The sequence below is a fragment of the Brienomyrus brachyistius genome, chromosome 16, assembly GCF_023856365.1.
Source record: "Brienomyrus brachyistius isolate T26 chromosome 16, BBRACH_0.4, whole genome shotgun sequence".
NCBI lineage: Eukaryota > Metazoa > Chordata > Actinopteri > Osteoglossiformes > Mormyridae > Brienomyrus > Brienomyrus brachyistius.
Genome location: NC_064548.1, coordinates 12,243,645 through 12,259,191, shown reverse-complemented (window position 1 = coordinate 12,259,191; position 15,547 = coordinate 12,243,645). Strand labels below are relative to the sequence as shown.

The 15,547-nt window shown below is 44.7% G+C and overlaps 2 protein-coding genes across 7 annotated transcripts in view; both read right to left on the bottom strand.

Moving 5' to 3' along the window:
* Positions 1-715: 715 nt before the first annotated feature.
* prkra (protein kinase, interferon-inducible double stranded RNA dependent activator) lies at positions 716-5,733 on the bottom strand. Of its 4 annotated transcripts, none has more exons than XM_048978468.1 (8): positions 5,588-5,733; positions 4,969-5,144; positions 4,718-4,799; positions 4,566-4,644; positions 4,223-4,340; positions 3,239-3,333; positions 2,953-3,112; positions 716-2,432 (listed from the first exon to the last, which is right to left on the bottom strand). In XM_048978468.1, exons 1-8 carry the CDS (start codon positions 5,641-5,643, stop codon positions 2,275-2,277), a joined length of 924 nt encoding a protein of 307 aa, XP_048834425.1. In that variant the 5' UTR covers positions 5,644-5,733; the 3' UTR covers positions 716-2,274. The 4 variants fall into 4 exon arrangements, with proteins under 4 accessions (XP_048834425.1, XP_048834427.1, XP_048834429.1 ...); XM_048978470.1 differs by having other exon boundaries at positions 4,969-5,131; positions 5,588-5,715; XM_048978472.1 differs by lacking the exon at positions 5,588-5,733 and adding an exon at positions 5,277-5,455 and having other exon boundaries at positions 4,969-5,131.
* A 2,435-nt stretch (positions 5,734-8,168) lies between these two features.
* The window catches only part of itgav (integrin, alpha V), a 29,562-nt gene continuing 22,183 nt past the window's right edge, over positions 8,169-15,547 (bottom strand). For all 3 annotated transcript variants that reach the window (XM_048978046.1, XM_048978045.1, XM_048978047.1), the window contains 14 exons: positions 14,924-15,078; positions 14,611-14,748; positions 13,596-13,663; positions 13,344-13,491; positions 13,054-13,146; positions 12,630-12,709; positions 11,907-11,987; positions 11,686-11,791; positions 10,750-10,908; positions 10,530-10,646; positions 9,779-9,892; positions 9,556-9,663; positions 9,325-9,447; positions 8,169-9,225 (listed from right to left, as the gene is read on the bottom strand). In XM_048978046.1, coding sequence (XP_048834003.1) covers positions 9,127-9,225; positions 9,325-9,447; positions 9,556-9,663; positions 9,779-9,892; positions 10,530-10,646; positions 10,750-10,908; positions 11,686-11,791; positions 11,907-11,987; positions 12,630-12,709; positions 13,054-13,146; positions 13,344-13,491; positions 13,596-13,663; positions 14,611-14,748; positions 14,924-15,078 — 1,589 coding nt within the window. In that variant the 3' untranslated portion in view covers positions 8,169-9,126. The remainder of the gene's footprint in view (positions 9,226-9,324; positions 9,448-9,555; positions 9,664-9,778; positions 9,893-10,529; positions 10,647-10,749; positions 10,909-11,685; positions 11,792-11,906; positions 11,988-12,629; positions 12,710-13,053; positions 13,147-13,343; positions 13,492-13,595; positions 13,664-14,610; positions 14,749-14,923; positions 15,079-15,547) is intronic.

Genomic DNA, 15,547 nt, shown 5'->3' with positions numbered 1-15,547 from the left:
TAATTTACACCAAATGATTATGCACGACATGATTACACGTAATAGTTGCACCAAGGCTTCCTGAAAGCAGATGTAGACATGCGGTTGACAGGAAGGTATCTGACTGATTACCGAAAAGCAGAATCCATGAAGTGTCACTGGGACACGTCGACATCCCGACTCTTCCGAAGACAATATGGCAACAGAACACACAGCAGGAGTCTCTCTGACTCTTTAATACCAGCGCCGCTTGGTTCTGGGTTCATACTCGGTAGCAAACTAGTTCTGAGTCTGTCAAATTACTAAGACAATCTCTCAGACCTGAGTGCATAATCAGTCGCCATCGTAAATGATGAATTGGGTGGGTGGGTATGTGTGTCTGAAAATGAAGAATACCTTACACAACATGACACTCGAGGGGTTTTCACTGTTAAATATAGCAAACCTAATAAAAGCACACCCTTAAATCAAACTCATACACAGGAACACAGGTATCCGTCGACTTATGTTCTCATTTGGGACTGGGACCACAGAAGTTAGTTTGGGTCTATCTCAGCAGGTACAGGGGAGAGACAAGACATTAAATACAGCACTGTAATATACACACAATACAGCAAATGATAATGTAAATATAAACTCTCAATACTTCATAATAAAGAGAGACTGCACTTAAATTACAGGTAAAAATAAAGTGCTGATTGCCCTCAAATTAAAAGATGCACGTGGTAGCAGACAGTAGGAGCCCAGAAATATTTTATTGTACAGTACAGCAAGTTTCATTTAAAGTAACAAAATAGCACAGAACAGGTACTGTATCTTTATATCTGCTTATTGTAGCTTTCCATTACATTTACATTACTGTGTGCATATGTATTACAAAGTACTATGCCCACTAACGGCCTACTATGCCTGCTAATGGCCTACTATGCCTGCTAACGGCCTACTACGCCCGCTTTCAGGCGTCTCTCCATCAGTGTATAATTATTTACTATGGACCTCGGACGTAAATGTGATCAGATGGGACACGGTTGGATGGAAGTCGACGGATACCTATATTAAATAAAGTATGAAATGTTAAGAAAACTCTGGATCAAAACTGACACTTCACAGAAAACTCTTAAAACACAGGACACGGATTATTGCTTAACCTCAATAGCCAGTTTTTGCCATCGTTGTTTTAATTGCTTTGGAAAGCTTTGTGGTAACCAAAACATTATTGTGTTTCTGTGCTGGAACCCATATATGACGTCGGCGTAGCTGTTTCTGTAAGCTTATTACTTTTTAAACACTCACTGAAAACATGTTGCTATGGAAAACAAGTTCAGCTGTAACATACAAACTCAGGTATAAGGGAATTTGATGCTGTGCCTAATATTAGAAATTGACTAACATTTGGTGAGTTTTAATTACTGCTTCTAGGAAAACTGCAGGTGACACAGACATTTACTCCTCTGTCTCTGGTAAGATCAGGTGAAATTTTACACTGACAACTTTCATGGAAAAGTCTGATCAAATTTACACTCATAGGCTTATGAGGGTCCTGAAACCGAGGTTTCTACATCCAAACTGGTTTACATATCAATATTCTGAAGGACATGATTATGGTAATTACTGGGAAGAATGATGGACTTTGGTACTGGTTTTGAAAGGTAGTTTAACATGGGAAGGACACATGAAATAAAATATAGATGTTGGTATTTGATTAAAAGCTTTACAATATGTTTGAACATTACCAAACAGCAACTTAAAGACCAAATGAAGTAAACATTCATGTAGGGAAGTATGCCTCATAATTATTAGTCTGTAGGACCACTTTTCAAGTGTTGTAGTGTAATTAAAGTCAAATGTAAAGAATCTGAAGGAATTGGAAAAAAAAAATCAATATTTTTAAACATTACATGGTTAAAATTTAAGCACTAAATTTTTTTTTATCATTTTTGATGCTGTAAGGATATAAAAAAACAATGAACTTCATTTTGGTGACTTATTCTTCATGAAAGGGCCCATGTTTTTAAATTAAGCTCCACATAATTACTGGATAGTGCTGAACTCAAGAAAATGTAAAAAAAAAAATAAAAATAGGACATTTCTGAGAAATTAAAATGTAATTGTTGCTAATTATTTTGTATTTGGTTTTCAAAATTGTGTTGAGGGATGGAGGCATTTAGTCACACAGTGACCGCTGATGTTGGTCATCCAGAGACTGGTCTAAAGTGACGTCGTGTCTGAAGCCGACCGTGAGGACAGGTCGAGCGAACTCGACCATGAGCACATGGCAAAGCTCCGCCCCCAGGGTCACTTCGCGGAGGCCACCACCTTCAGGTACTGCAGAGCACTGTGCGCCGCGTCGTTGTGGGCATTACTGCAGGAGATCCCCGTGCCATGACACACGGCGATGGGCGTGGTGGAGAGTTCCACCAGGCACTGGTACTGCCCGTTCACCGTCAGCTCGCCTATCACACAAACCAGATGTGTTAAACTAGCTCCCGTAGCCCGATGAGAAAAACGCTACACTAACAATTCAAAGGTTGTGGGTTCAAATCCCAAGTATATCTTATAATCTGTAACTCATCCCTCTACGATAAGTCACTTTAGATAAAAGCATCAGATGTTAAAACACCATTGTCTGGTCCACAGAGAAGCCAGCAGTGAAAGCTGTACGGACGACACAGCTGGATCGAAGAAAAAAAAAAAAAAATTATTATATTAGTTTCTTCTGATCTTCAAACTATAAATACATTCAGCAGAGACTTTTTATCCAAAGCAAAGTACAACTGAGAAGGCAGGTCCCAGGAGCAATGGGGATAAGGGCCTTGCTGAAGGGCTTAACGTTGAAATCTTTCTTCCGAGCCTGGGATGTGAGCCAATGACCTTCTGATCACTAGCACAACGTCCTAACCCACCGTGTCACCCCCCCCCCCCCCCCCCCCCAAAAAAAAAACGTAAGGATTTACAACCAGAGGGAGAACTCACCAATGTCAAAGTATGTGACCTCAAATCCCTGCTCCTCGGCCAGTTCCAGCATCATCTGCACGTAGTCGGTGTTGGGGACACTGAGGGGACTTCTTCGCAGCATGGAAATTTTCTCTCCCGACGAATTACGCAGGCTATCCAGCCAGACACTGGGCTTAGCCTGAAGAGCACACGGCGACACACGTGGGTATAAATGCTAAACGCTGCTCCATACAGTCTCCACTTCTCACTCCGCTATAGCCTTCGTCTCGGTGACGCATGCGGTCTCATGGGCCGCGCTACCCACCCAGCGCGTCTCGGGGTGGCTGGAGAGGTTTCGGAGTCTAGCTCTCATTTTTTCAGCGGCGGTTTTTTTCGCGAGCTTTTTGGAGTTTCCGCTTCCTGTGGGGAGACACACAACAACAACAACTGAAACAGACCCATCATTTAACACATTTTATTCTGAAATCTCAATCGTCACTATGACAAATATCACGCTGCAGGGAAGCCTATAGACACCGGGAGACGTCAGGATGTCGCCCGGAGTCAACATCAATTTGAAAGCACCTAATAATGTTTCTGAACCGATTCGTGGCATGACTTAGGTTTGACCTTGAGATCGCAGTACAAACTGAGATACCTAAGCCACGGATATTTGCATTTAAATTTAGTCTTTCAGCTGACACTATGAAATTATTTGGTGTAAAATATCACAAGGATCGTTTTCAGCAGGAGTAACATAATTACTCCCCTGCAGTAGTTAGTGTTGATTCAATGAGCAAATCTACATTCATCGTACAAATGACATCTTCCATATCCATATATCCAGCACATCGTTACAGTGAGTCTTTAGCCTGAGTATGTGTGACTGGGGTCACCTTGCGCTCTCAGAAAAAAAACGGTAAAAATGTGCTTGTCACTGATGCTGTACCCTTGTAACTGTACCTTTTATGGTACAGAAATGGACTCTGAGGAACATCCCAAAGGTACAAACAGCATTAATGCATCAATGTCCATTAATGTCCATTTCTGTACCTTAAAAGGTAGTTACCTATAGCTAAGGATACACTTGGCAGACCCTTGAGGGTACAGCCCCAGTGACAAGCAAAGGTACACGTTTTTACCCTTATTTCTGAGAGTGTGATGGGACAAAACATCATAACCAGTCACATAATGGGCAATTTAGATACTGCAATTCACCAAGTCACATGTTCTTGGGAGTGTGGAAGGATGCCAGAGTTCCTGGAGGAAAACGCTTACAAACAAGCAGAAAGTGCAATGGACCACATACCAGTCTCTGTGAAGGACTCCATTCTGCAAGTCACGGTGAACTCCTTTTTGTGAGGTGGTCCTGTCTCTTCAGAAAAAGTATATTCAGGCCGACGCCACCCGTTCTGTAATGCAAGCTCCTGTTGAAGCAGAGCAAGCGTGATGTCAGACTCAACTCCCTCAAATGACCAGGTCTTGAAAAGAGTATTTTGACACACATTGTATGGAACGCCTTTGTACTACAACGTCACCGTTCCATACAATAAACTGTTTAAATATCATTTTACATATTTGTTATACTTTGTTTATCACGGTAAACAAAAAAATAAGTAACGTCATAAAATAAGCAGATGCATATGCTGTACCTGCAAGATCCCAATTGGGTTGGATTGCTCATTTTGCTCAACTTCTGCCACATTATCTTCCGTCTTCACTAACAGGAGGCTTTAGAGACGGAGAAACGGGCATTCAGCGGTTTTTATACTACAAACCGCTTCAAAAAGACGATGCGACTCACTTGATGGCCGATTCGGACTGTAAGATGTGCAGGGCGTCCTCTGCAGCCTGGTGCTTCGCCGCTTTTTTAGTTGCGCCTTGCCCTGCGGTGTGGAGACAGACAAATTATGCCCTGTAAATTCAACCATTTTTGAAGAGAAGCGCAGGATTTTGCCTTCCAATCGTGCAAGCCAGCAGCATTCATGCGTACTATTATAACTCTGCCGTACCATGAATCGACACTTTTAGTACCAGACGTAGACAAGCACAAACCTTTGCAAGTAACGTCTCCTATGGTCACGTTGAAGACGAAAGTCGGCTGATGCGCTTCACCTTCTTCCTTTTCCAAAACATACACTGGGATCTTCCCCATCTTTGTCCCATATTCATGCAGAATTTGAATAGGCGTCTTCCCAGGACATTCAGTCGGAGGAGGCTGCAGATTCACACTGTAAGCATGTTTAACAGTACCCTTTATAATATGAAATTCAACAAATCCAAGTATTTTGGGAGTGTGGACCCCAAATATATAATGCATCCATCCACATCGATGCCAAATCCATCAGTCAACTGATACATACCGATTAATCGACTTCCTCCAATATCAAAGGGAACAAAACATTAAATCAATAACACACCAACAACACTACTAATACCTATATTGTGAAAAGCTTATTAAACTGTCTTCCAAAAGGCAAAGTGATAAGAGTAATTAAACTCAAGCAACCATAAGAATCCAACTGGTGCGCTTATAATAAACTCGCTAGCTGCTTGATTGCTTCTGCAGTCACATAAAATAATATCACATTTCATAAAATTAAAACACCAATTTAATTTGGTGTTAAAAGACATCACAGAATAAGACATATGTGACCATTGATCGGGGACAAACCTGGATCCAATCAGGCAGTTCTTAGCAGCAGAAGATGGAAAGCTGTCTTTGGACATAACTCTCCCGAAAGCACTTGTAGTCCAAGAGGTATGTGCAAGAATTGAGTCAAGCGCTTAGCTTTTAGAAGCTGGCGATTATATCCGGGCTGCTCTTATATTTTCCGGGTTACAGGAGCGTCACAAGTACTGTGCGCAAAATTCAGTTTTCTTATTCCAGAAACGCTCCGCAAATCAGTTCAAAAGCAAAACCTGACCGCAATGCTATGTATCAAAAACTTAAAAACTACAGAGAAAATAAATAACCAACGTAGATATACGCAGTCGTACTGATCACCCACTTTTAAATACGCCGAGTATAATATTACGTTCATGTCAGAAAGGTTGAGATTCTCGATCACTTTTTCCTGTACTTATTTTTTATTATTATTATAAATGGAAAAAGATCGTTTCAGAGCAGTTAGCCTATTTAATAATCGAATTCCAAAGTCAAACCAGGAAGGATGGAACTGCAATATATCGTACAAATACGGCCACTAGATGTATAGATAGGCTCTCGTCCTTCGTTGCTACTGGGACGAAGAGGCATTTCTTTTCAGTGAGTGTGGGCAAGAAAACGTGACACAATGAAAAGCAAAATCATTCCATTACTTTGTATCTTATTTAACTACCCTCCAGAAAAAGAATAAGGAGGGTTTGCATTACACACAATTAAACGAAGAAATCGTGCCACATCACACAGAAATGCGATGCCCGTATTTGCTTTGCTGTATTGGCTCATTTTCATTTGAGAAAAGCACGTGCTGAAATCGTGCCACCGCGAAATGTAATCATTGTCCAATCACAGCTATCTATCAAGCGGGGGGCGTGGCCGCGGACACCAGGCTGGGACACGATAGGTGACAGCCGCTATACGACAGGCTACGGCCACAACCATTATACCCTTCAGAATGTTTATTATACAAATATAGTCACGAAATATCCTCCCTGCTCCAACATGTAGAAAGTGACGCTGTGAGCGAGGATTTTGTCATTTATAAAGTCAACTGGCCACGATTTCCAAGACACCACAGCAGCTCTCGTTTTTTCTACAGCAGTTTCACATGCGTGTTCCAGGGCAATGAAATCAGCTGAAGATCCACGTCCCTAGGCGGCATCATTCGAGTCCTGTTTGCATTTCAAGGTGGTACGAATTCCGCTCCACACTTTTCAGTGCTGCTGGACCAAAATAAGGTCTATTCACTACCATTCGTTTTACCTAACACACTACCACGTCACCAAATTCCAAAAATAAAAAGGCAAAAATACCGTACTAATCGAGGCAGTATACCTCCTGACTGTAAACCTGACGCTGCATGGACATTTAAAAAAGAAAGCGAATTCTCTAAAACTAACCAAATTATCAAATTATTTGCACAACTACATTTCAAAGGACTCGAGTTACGGTTTCAGCAATTAGTTGAAAATACAAACACAATATGGTATTCAAATGGTTCTTTAATCATAAAACAATCAGCAACTTCAGAAATGTCATTTCTAAATTAATTTGATTATTGCAACTAAAATGTTGGGAGTAAATAAAAGGAACACACAAAAAAATGAATATTGCTTTAATTGCTTGCATTTTAAACCAAAAGCTAATTTTATGTTCATATTAGACAATGCTGGTATATATAAATAATTCTATGGTTTTGTTCTGCATTCTAGTAGTGCTTATAAAGTGAAGTCAGTAAACCAAACTTCAGTGGCTGAATCTCCACTACAAGACAATCCTAACATTACTATTAAAAGGCGTACGTATCCTGTCAGTGAAATTTCAGATAAAACAGAAATGGAATACTCAAAAAAAAAAAAAAAACTGACAACTTAAGTATTTATGACATTCTGTGGGCAGTTTGGCTATTTACCCAATATGGGTAAGGATTGTCGTATATAGGACTAAATCTTTTCCACGTCCGTACCACATATTGTGTAACACACCCATACTTACTAAACGTATACATGACGTCTTATTTTGTTCCACACAATGCTTGATATGGTATAAAAACACCAAAACTCTGCAAGCTATTATGAGGAACTTAAGTGATTTAGCGATTTATTTCGGTCTTAGGTTTCATTGAGAAGAATGTGCAACACTAATTTGCCAGAATCACTACATTGCCATTTGTTTGGAGTAATAATCCAAATAACTGCAATTATTTCCGATTTATTGTGTTGTAATCCAGGGCAGAATTACATATGGGTAACATTTCCTGTAGACAGATTTACTACCACTTTAAATTCCTCCAGCATCTGATGTATAGAAAGCGGCATGTAACTTTTTGCGAATTTTTCACGGGATCGTATAAACAGGTACGCGCAAAGCCAAACGCTGAAATAATCAAACAGATTAAACAAGGGAAGATCTATTATGACTTAAATGAAACTCCTCTACAACAATCAACTTAAATCTAGCAACTTGAGTAAGGTCTGAAAGAATAACCGTCCATCCATCTTCCAGCTTTTTATGCTGTCGATATTATGGGGCGATAGCATTACTAGCAAAAAACCGTGCGAATCTTTTTTTTTTTTTTTTAAAACAGAGGAAGTGAAACAGTTTTCCGTGCACAGTCTGTAAACATATTTATCACATATTGAGCAAAAACAACCATTATCAACAGTATAAAAACACGATATCGGCGAACTTCTCAGCTCAAAAGCATACTTTTCCCCAGCCCCTCCCTCACAAAAAAATTCATTCAGCATTTTAATATTGGAATGCAGCGCCTTTGTACACGTAATGCTTTAAGATGTAAGAAAAAAAAAATCCATTTACTATCTAAGAACATTTGGGAAACTATACAATAAAATTTAACGAGTAATAAGTAATTATTTAATGTAATTAGAACAGTGTAACAATTTGAATTTTGAAAAACAGCATTTCTGACAATAGAAAAACACCCTCGAAAGGGTTAAGTAAAACGTCTAAATTTACCTTGGCAGCAGTTATCAAAAAGACTGTAAAAATGACTGAAGTCATTTTTTGTCCCACTATATATAGACCAGAGATATAAGGGCTTTGTAGCATTCTTCAATTTAACTGAACTTCATTGACACCATTTTTTTACTTCAACTCCTAGCTAATTAATCGTTAGTGTTGGTGCAGTCTAAATGACATCAGTGCATTAAGACGCGGGGAAGAAACCAGCAGGGGGCAGTGCGGTGACCCAATGAAATCCTGATTTGCGGCAGGACGCGGCGTCATACTCTCAGTGACGCCTGATAACTGTCACGGCCGCTCGTTCACACGGACCAGTCAGCAGGCGAACTAGGACTTCATTTCATCTTGCTGCTCCACTTAACCTGAGATGTACATCAGTCCCTCTGGTCTGTACTCATGGCTGAGTGCTCACAGGATTCATTTCAGTTTTAGCCCTCGAATGGTGGAATCCCTCCCAGTGTCGCTCGATGGCAGTGCAGAGATAGGCCGCCGATCCAGAGTGAGAGGCTTTCTGCCAAGAATGGGCCAATAGGATACAAGGAGGGAGGAAGGGGGCGGGGTCTTCAAGCGTCTGTGTTCCCGTCGCCATTCTCCAGTGGTTGCAGATGCTCCTTATCATGGAAGTCATCCTGAGGAGGGCGCACGCGATTGAAAAAGCCAAGCTGGAAGAGGAGGGAACGAGATTGAAGGTGACAGTCCCCCAGATGCTGTCCCATTCCCGTTGTCCCACCAACTGCTTGGTTACTGTGGATAAAGCTTACCTTGTACATGATGAAGATCAACAAAGCCAGCAGAAGGAGGCCAGCCAGCACGGCCAGAGTGATGACCCACCCCGGGACAGGATGCTTATAGTCCGTCGTCACCCAGATCACCGCTGTGTTCACCTGGAAACAAAACCCGCCCGAAATGTCATCAAAAGGCGGCACAATCCCTGTCCTGCAGGGGGCACTGTTCCAGGCCACGGCGTCCCATCTCAGAGGGAGAGCACTCACCACCGTGGAGTTCGACGGAAACTCAATCTCCAGATTTTTGTAGGGCATTTCGATGACGCTGAAGGAGCCTGTGGACCTCACAACGTAGGACCGGTTCTGGTTCTCGGCCTACAGATCGGATCAAGCACTACTGAGCTTCCTCATTTGCTGCAAAGTCTATCCCTGCATGTGAGCGGTTGGCACGCAGGGTCTGTGTGTGACAAGGGGACTAGGAGAATCTCACCTTGAGAAAGGTGGCCACGCCCAGCCGGGAGCGGACGAAAAGGATGGCACCCTTGCCTCTCTCCAGCCGGCCCACCTGGCACTTGATGTGCAGACACTCAGCTCTCACGCAGTCCTGAGAGATAGACACATAAATACACAAACACACACACAGGAAAGAAGACAAAGACATCATCGTTTATTTTGCTTCACAGTTATTCAGGTAGGCCTTTCTGGATGATTCTCCTCACTACCCAGCAAGAGCACGACTTTAGTCATGGGAATGGAGACAGAACTTATCCCACCCAAACTCCTATAAGAACATCAATACCCAGGGTGCCCTGTGCGGTTGCCAAGGCATCAGAGAGACAGGTATTACATTCATAATACTTTTTTCTCCCCATCACTAATTTCTGTAATTTTATACACATGTACGCATGTGTGTATGTGTCACTACTGCATTTCTGATATTTCACAAATTCCAATGAGAAAGAAGCAGTGGATATTGCTGCTGTATTCATTAAGATCCAGGGTATCCAGAGATTCTGCAAGGGGGTGTTTGATTGCAAGAGTTTAAAAGATTTTGGGCTGCTTCTTTTCTATTCCCAATAATAAAGGCACATGGCCAGCCTTAGGGTGGGCCAAACTTGTGATTGGTTGGCACTCGCCAAACTTTGAGGTAAGCCAAGCTCATCATTGGATAGGCCAGGTCCACCTTGCACCTCATGTAGTTGGGTCATAAGTGTGAGGCCAGTCTGACAGGACGGCTGTACCAGAGTATCCAGGTTTCCATCCATCTTCTTGCCCTCCACGTCTCGCCGGGAACGCCTCCCTTCGTCACTGCGCTCCCCGCCGACGACGGATGCGTTTCTCCTTGACAGGGTGGGATTCTGGGAATTGGAGGCAGTGGGATCTGGATGAGCCAATGTAGCCGGGGTAGGTGAGGCGCGGTGGGGTGGCACAGGGTGGGGTGGCACGGCGTGGGGGACGTACGGAAACGTTGAGGGGGTTGATCTGTATGCTGGTGCTGCAGTTCATGGGTCCGTCCACCTCGTAGGACGTGATGTAGAGCAGGGGGCTGCTACCCAGCCTGTAGGGACACTGGATGTCCACCATGGCCTTGCTGACGGTGCTCGGGCCGTTGTTGCGTAGCTGAGGAGACAGCAGCCAGCATTTATACCACCCAATATTTAATTACTCTGTGTTCTGTAATGATCTGCAGCATTAATGGATGTTAGGGTTAATCTGCTGGCAGAGGCTACACTGTGCGGCAGGCAGCTTCCAGGCTCAAAGTTTAAGACATCAGGACACAAGAAGAAGGTGAAGCAAGAGACACTGGGAATGACCAAAAACCAGCCAGGTGGAAGGCAGAAGCGACTTTCAAATGGCAGAGATGACCGGCAACTTATCCGGCAGTGACTCATAAATCAAAAGATGACCTCTAGTGACCTTCTGAAAGAATGGGAAACATTACGTGGAGTGAAGTGAACTGCTAGGACAATTCATAACAGGCTCCCAGAGGCAGGACTGAAGACCCATAGAGCAAGTGCTTCATCAATGAGAAGCAGGGAGGAGCCAGGCTGGAGTTTGCAAAGACATGTATATTATACAGAGACGCATTTTGATAAACATATATATCTATACCCATCTGTCCTTGTATTCATCCAAACTCAGCACTCTAACTGTAGTGTGTGACATCAAAGGGACTCTATGGGCTCCGGAGGTTCCTTGGCACTAAGCTGACTGGAGGATCTGGGACCTGACCTCACAGACGTGCTGCACCAGGGGTCCACTGACCTCACAGACGTGCTGCACCAGGGGCCCACTGACCTCACAGACGTGCTGCACCAGGGGCCCACTGACCTCACAGACGTGCTGCACCAGGGGCCCACTGACCTCACAGACGTGCTGCACCAGGGGCCCACTGACCTCATAGATGTGCTGCACCAGGGGCCCGATGTCATCCTCCACTGCCGGGGGGTCTTTGGGCTGCCAATTTGCGATGGGGAGGAAGACTTGGTCTGGGGCAGAAACACTGGAAGAAAGAAAAAGAGAGAGAGAGAAGTAGCTGAGTGTGGTGTCAGATCTGCAGGGGGGGGAGGGATTATAGCCAGCGCTGGTACAGCAGGAATGAGATGCTTGTCACCTACCCCCGGATCTCCATTTTGGCCAAAACTGCAAGCTTTGTGACGCTGGACACTAAATTGCTTGTGTTATTAAACTGGTTGGAACTAAAAGAATAAAAAAGACAATGTTAGATGCAGTAAATCCAGATTCATACAGTAACATAACTTCCCAGGTAAACACTGTGCTAAAATAAGACTTGAACACACGGTGGCGCTCTTGTCTCAATTTCACTTCTGGTTTTAGGAAGGTTTAAAGTACCTAAGGGTAGAATTGTTCAGTTGTCCTGCTCTAGCTTTTACTCTTAATGCTGAACCAGAATTCGTAATGGAATATCATGGAAATGATTTAAGAATTTGTTTCCACTGAACGCAGAGCAAAACCAAATAGCCTGTGAATGGAATTCTTCAGTTTCATTAATACCCACAATCCACTTGGTTATAGTCTCGAGTCATTCTCATTGTGTAGGATCATGATACTGAAATGAGAGAGTATCTAAATACTGGATGAAGATGCATTTGTGCTCAGGACAAGTCAGAAAACTCCAGCTAATAAGGGAAGGCAACATTTCAGGATGACCTCATCCATAACCTCCCTCCTACTTCCCAGGGGATCAGAGCCAGATGTGAGCCCGCGAGCCTGAGGTGCAGCAGGAGCCGTGTGACGCCGGCGTTGCTAGAAGGAACCGGCTTCACAGAATCCATCAGGCACGATTCCGCCGGACCCGGAGTTCCGGAGCCGGTACGCACCTCTGAATCTGCAGGTCAAACTTGACGGCGGTGTCCTGCTCGGACAGCTGATGCACACTGAAGCGGAGTCCTGCCACCAACTGGCCGATGGGAAGAAAGACATGCGAGTGAAGAGGCGAGACCTCAGACACACATCTACAATGTAGATGGGTTATGTGGGCTACCCTGCTATGTGCGATACCCCCTAGTGGTGACTGATGTTGCTACCTGCATTTGTGCGTGTATAAAATAAACAAATGCTGTTCAAAGCTACATTATATATTGTTATATTCTGTAATATTCTCTCTCATCCACAAACAGTGATTTTTTTTTTTTACACTAAAAACAGGAAGCACGTTCTTAAGTGGGCGAAACAAGGAAAAACAGGCTATCCAGACTGGTCTGAAAGGACCGTTCATGCTGGGAAATCTGAGGACGGACTCACTTTTGTTCCTCCCTTCATGGGGTTGCCAAGGTCACAGACCACAAACCTGGTCTGGTTGTCTATCTTGTAGGCGCAGGACAGTCTGGACAGCATCTGGGGGGGGGGGAGAGGGAGGACAGGATGTGGTGAGGGATTGAAAAACGGCCAAAGTCGAAAGTCATGTTCACATCTTAATAAATCAGTTAACGCTGTTAACGTTTTTGTGGTGTCAGTTTGTTCACCAAATCAAGCATGTGTGCTTCTGTGGGGGGGGTAAACACCCATCTCGGGGGCGGAGCTGGGGTGGTCACCTGACTGTTGCGGACCACACCGATGAAGTCAGCCTGGGGGGGCAGGGAGACGAGCAGCTCGGCTTCGTAGGCGCCCTCCCCGCTGTTTTCCGCCGTTACCTGCAGCGTCAGCGGGTTGTCGTCGCCAATGTACATCTGCTCCTGGTCACTGGAGGTCAGGGGTGGGGGGAGAAGGACGGGGTGATGCTAAAGCTTACTGTGGCGCCCCGCCCCCCCCACATCCTGTCCGCCATGTCGGCCGTGTCTACTCACCTCACCACTGACAGTTTCAGTTCGGGCTTGCAGATGTTATCATCTCCACAGTCAAGCAGGATGTGAGCCTGCAAAGAGATAACAAACAAGACCCTGTGGCTGTTCTGTAGCTGAAAGCCTCACAGGGACCTCGACGCTCATGGGGGGGGGGGGGGGCACAGGTCACACTCACTTGATCACGGCATGAGAAAAGGACCACGAGGGAACCAGTCACAGCTGTCAGTGTGACCTCACCTTCATCACTCGTGTGAGAAAGCTACTTTCAGTCCCCACAAAGGGAAACTCAATTTTATAAATTATATCTTGTTGTCATTGTTGGGATTAGGGTTATGCCCATAGAAATGAATGGACGGTCCCCACAAAGATACAAAGAACATATGTGTGTGTGTGTGTATATACACGCATGTTCACTCCTACTACCCAGGCCTGAGCTCCGCAGAGCTCTGAAGGAGGAGGCTGTCTGAAAGAATGCCACCTCCCTGAAACTGCATCGGCTGGAGGAGGAGATCCCTAGGAGAGAGAGCAGCCAAATCCCAGAGCCCCGGCAGCTCCGAGCCCCAGTCAACCCACCCCGCATTCCAAAAACACCCGTTTTCCCTCTCTGTCTCATTTTTTTATTTGAACCACCAGCATGGAGCTGGGCTACATCCCCACACTCATAAAGAGTAGGAAGGCGTCCGTGGTTACAGCCTCTGACCACACAGTCTGTGTGTGACAGGCGCTTGTCCGTTTGTTCGGCCTGTTATGATGACGGTGCTAAGCAGTGCACTTGTACCTAAACATTCAGCTTAGCCAGACTTGCGCCTAATCGTCTCCTTGATGTATGTTTGTAATTTGCTATTTACGTCATTTGTATGTCGTTTTGGAAGGAAGCGTCAGACAAATAAATGTAATTGTAAACGCAGTGCGATATCGCGATTGCTGCAGTACTTCTGAAATGTGCACTGTGGATACGATTGTATCCGGTTACGATACAATGTCACCATATGCGCCACCACTAAAAGGAGCAGCATACCTGCTTGGAGATGTTGGCGGGGGCAAACTGGTCCAGAATGGGCTGCAGGCCACTTCTGTCAGCGGGGGCGCTGTAGTCCAGGCTGTATTCCATGAAGACCATTATGGGCGTGATCTTATCCCTGAACTCTGAGTCATCCTGCAGGGAGGGGCCAGAGCAGTGCTCAGACACTCAGGGTGGGGTTCGTAGCTGCTCTGGGGGACAAGGTCCACCAGGCTGCGTGAAGTAGCGCGGTCAGATTCAGAGAGAGAGGAGAGCAAGGGCGAGTGTGTGCCGGGTGAGCGGCTCCACCCCAGGGAGAAAGCAGACTCACTATGAGGAAGGCCTGCAGCTCCTCACACGCCAGTCCTCTGCCGTTGGGGACGGTCAGGTTCTTGGGGTACTGGGAGGTCCGGCTGTGCAGGAAGAGAACGCGCTTCACCGCCCCCTTCTGCTTCAGCTTGTCCAGCAGGAGCTCCACCTTGAAGCCTGGGAGAGAGATGGAGGACGGATGGATAAACTCCTTCTGATGCCATTTGGTCCCCACGATGCGCACACACACACACACACACACACACACACACACACACACACACAATTCTGTAATTAGCTGGAACATAATTTTAATTCCATGTGTCTAGCCTGATTGACTCAGCTCTATTCCTGATAATTAGAATTTCCAGAAAGACCACAAATCAAGATAAATGCTTCGCAGTTTCACCACGTGTAATAGCTGTCCCATACCACTTATTATCTCACACAGTAGCCATTTCAGGAAGGTGGGAGCAGAGAAAAAAAAAAAAAAAAATCTTGACAGCTTGTCTGGAAAACCATTAATTGAAGGTTTTGGTCTGTGGCATCGCTGCAGTGCATTCTGGGAGGTGCGGGCCTCCCTGCCAAGTCGGAGCGTTTTTGCACACTCATGGTGCGTCTCCGTTAAACTGTGTGCTAACAAACA

Bases quoted from the DNA above. Each gene is read 5' to 3' on its own strand.
- prkra (XM_048978468.1), bottom strand. From the start codon at position 5,643: ATGTCCAAAGACAGCTTTCCATCTTCTGCTGCTAAGAACTGCCTGATT. The intron at 4,645-4,717 runs GTGAGTCGCATC...CCGTCTCTAAAG, and splicing joins CAGTCCGAATCGGCCATCAA to CCTCCTGTTAGTGAAGACGG. The intron at 2,433-2,952 runs GTGAGTTCTCCC...TTTGTGTGATAG, and splicing joins GGTCACATACTTTGACATTG to GCGAGCTGACGGTGAACGGG.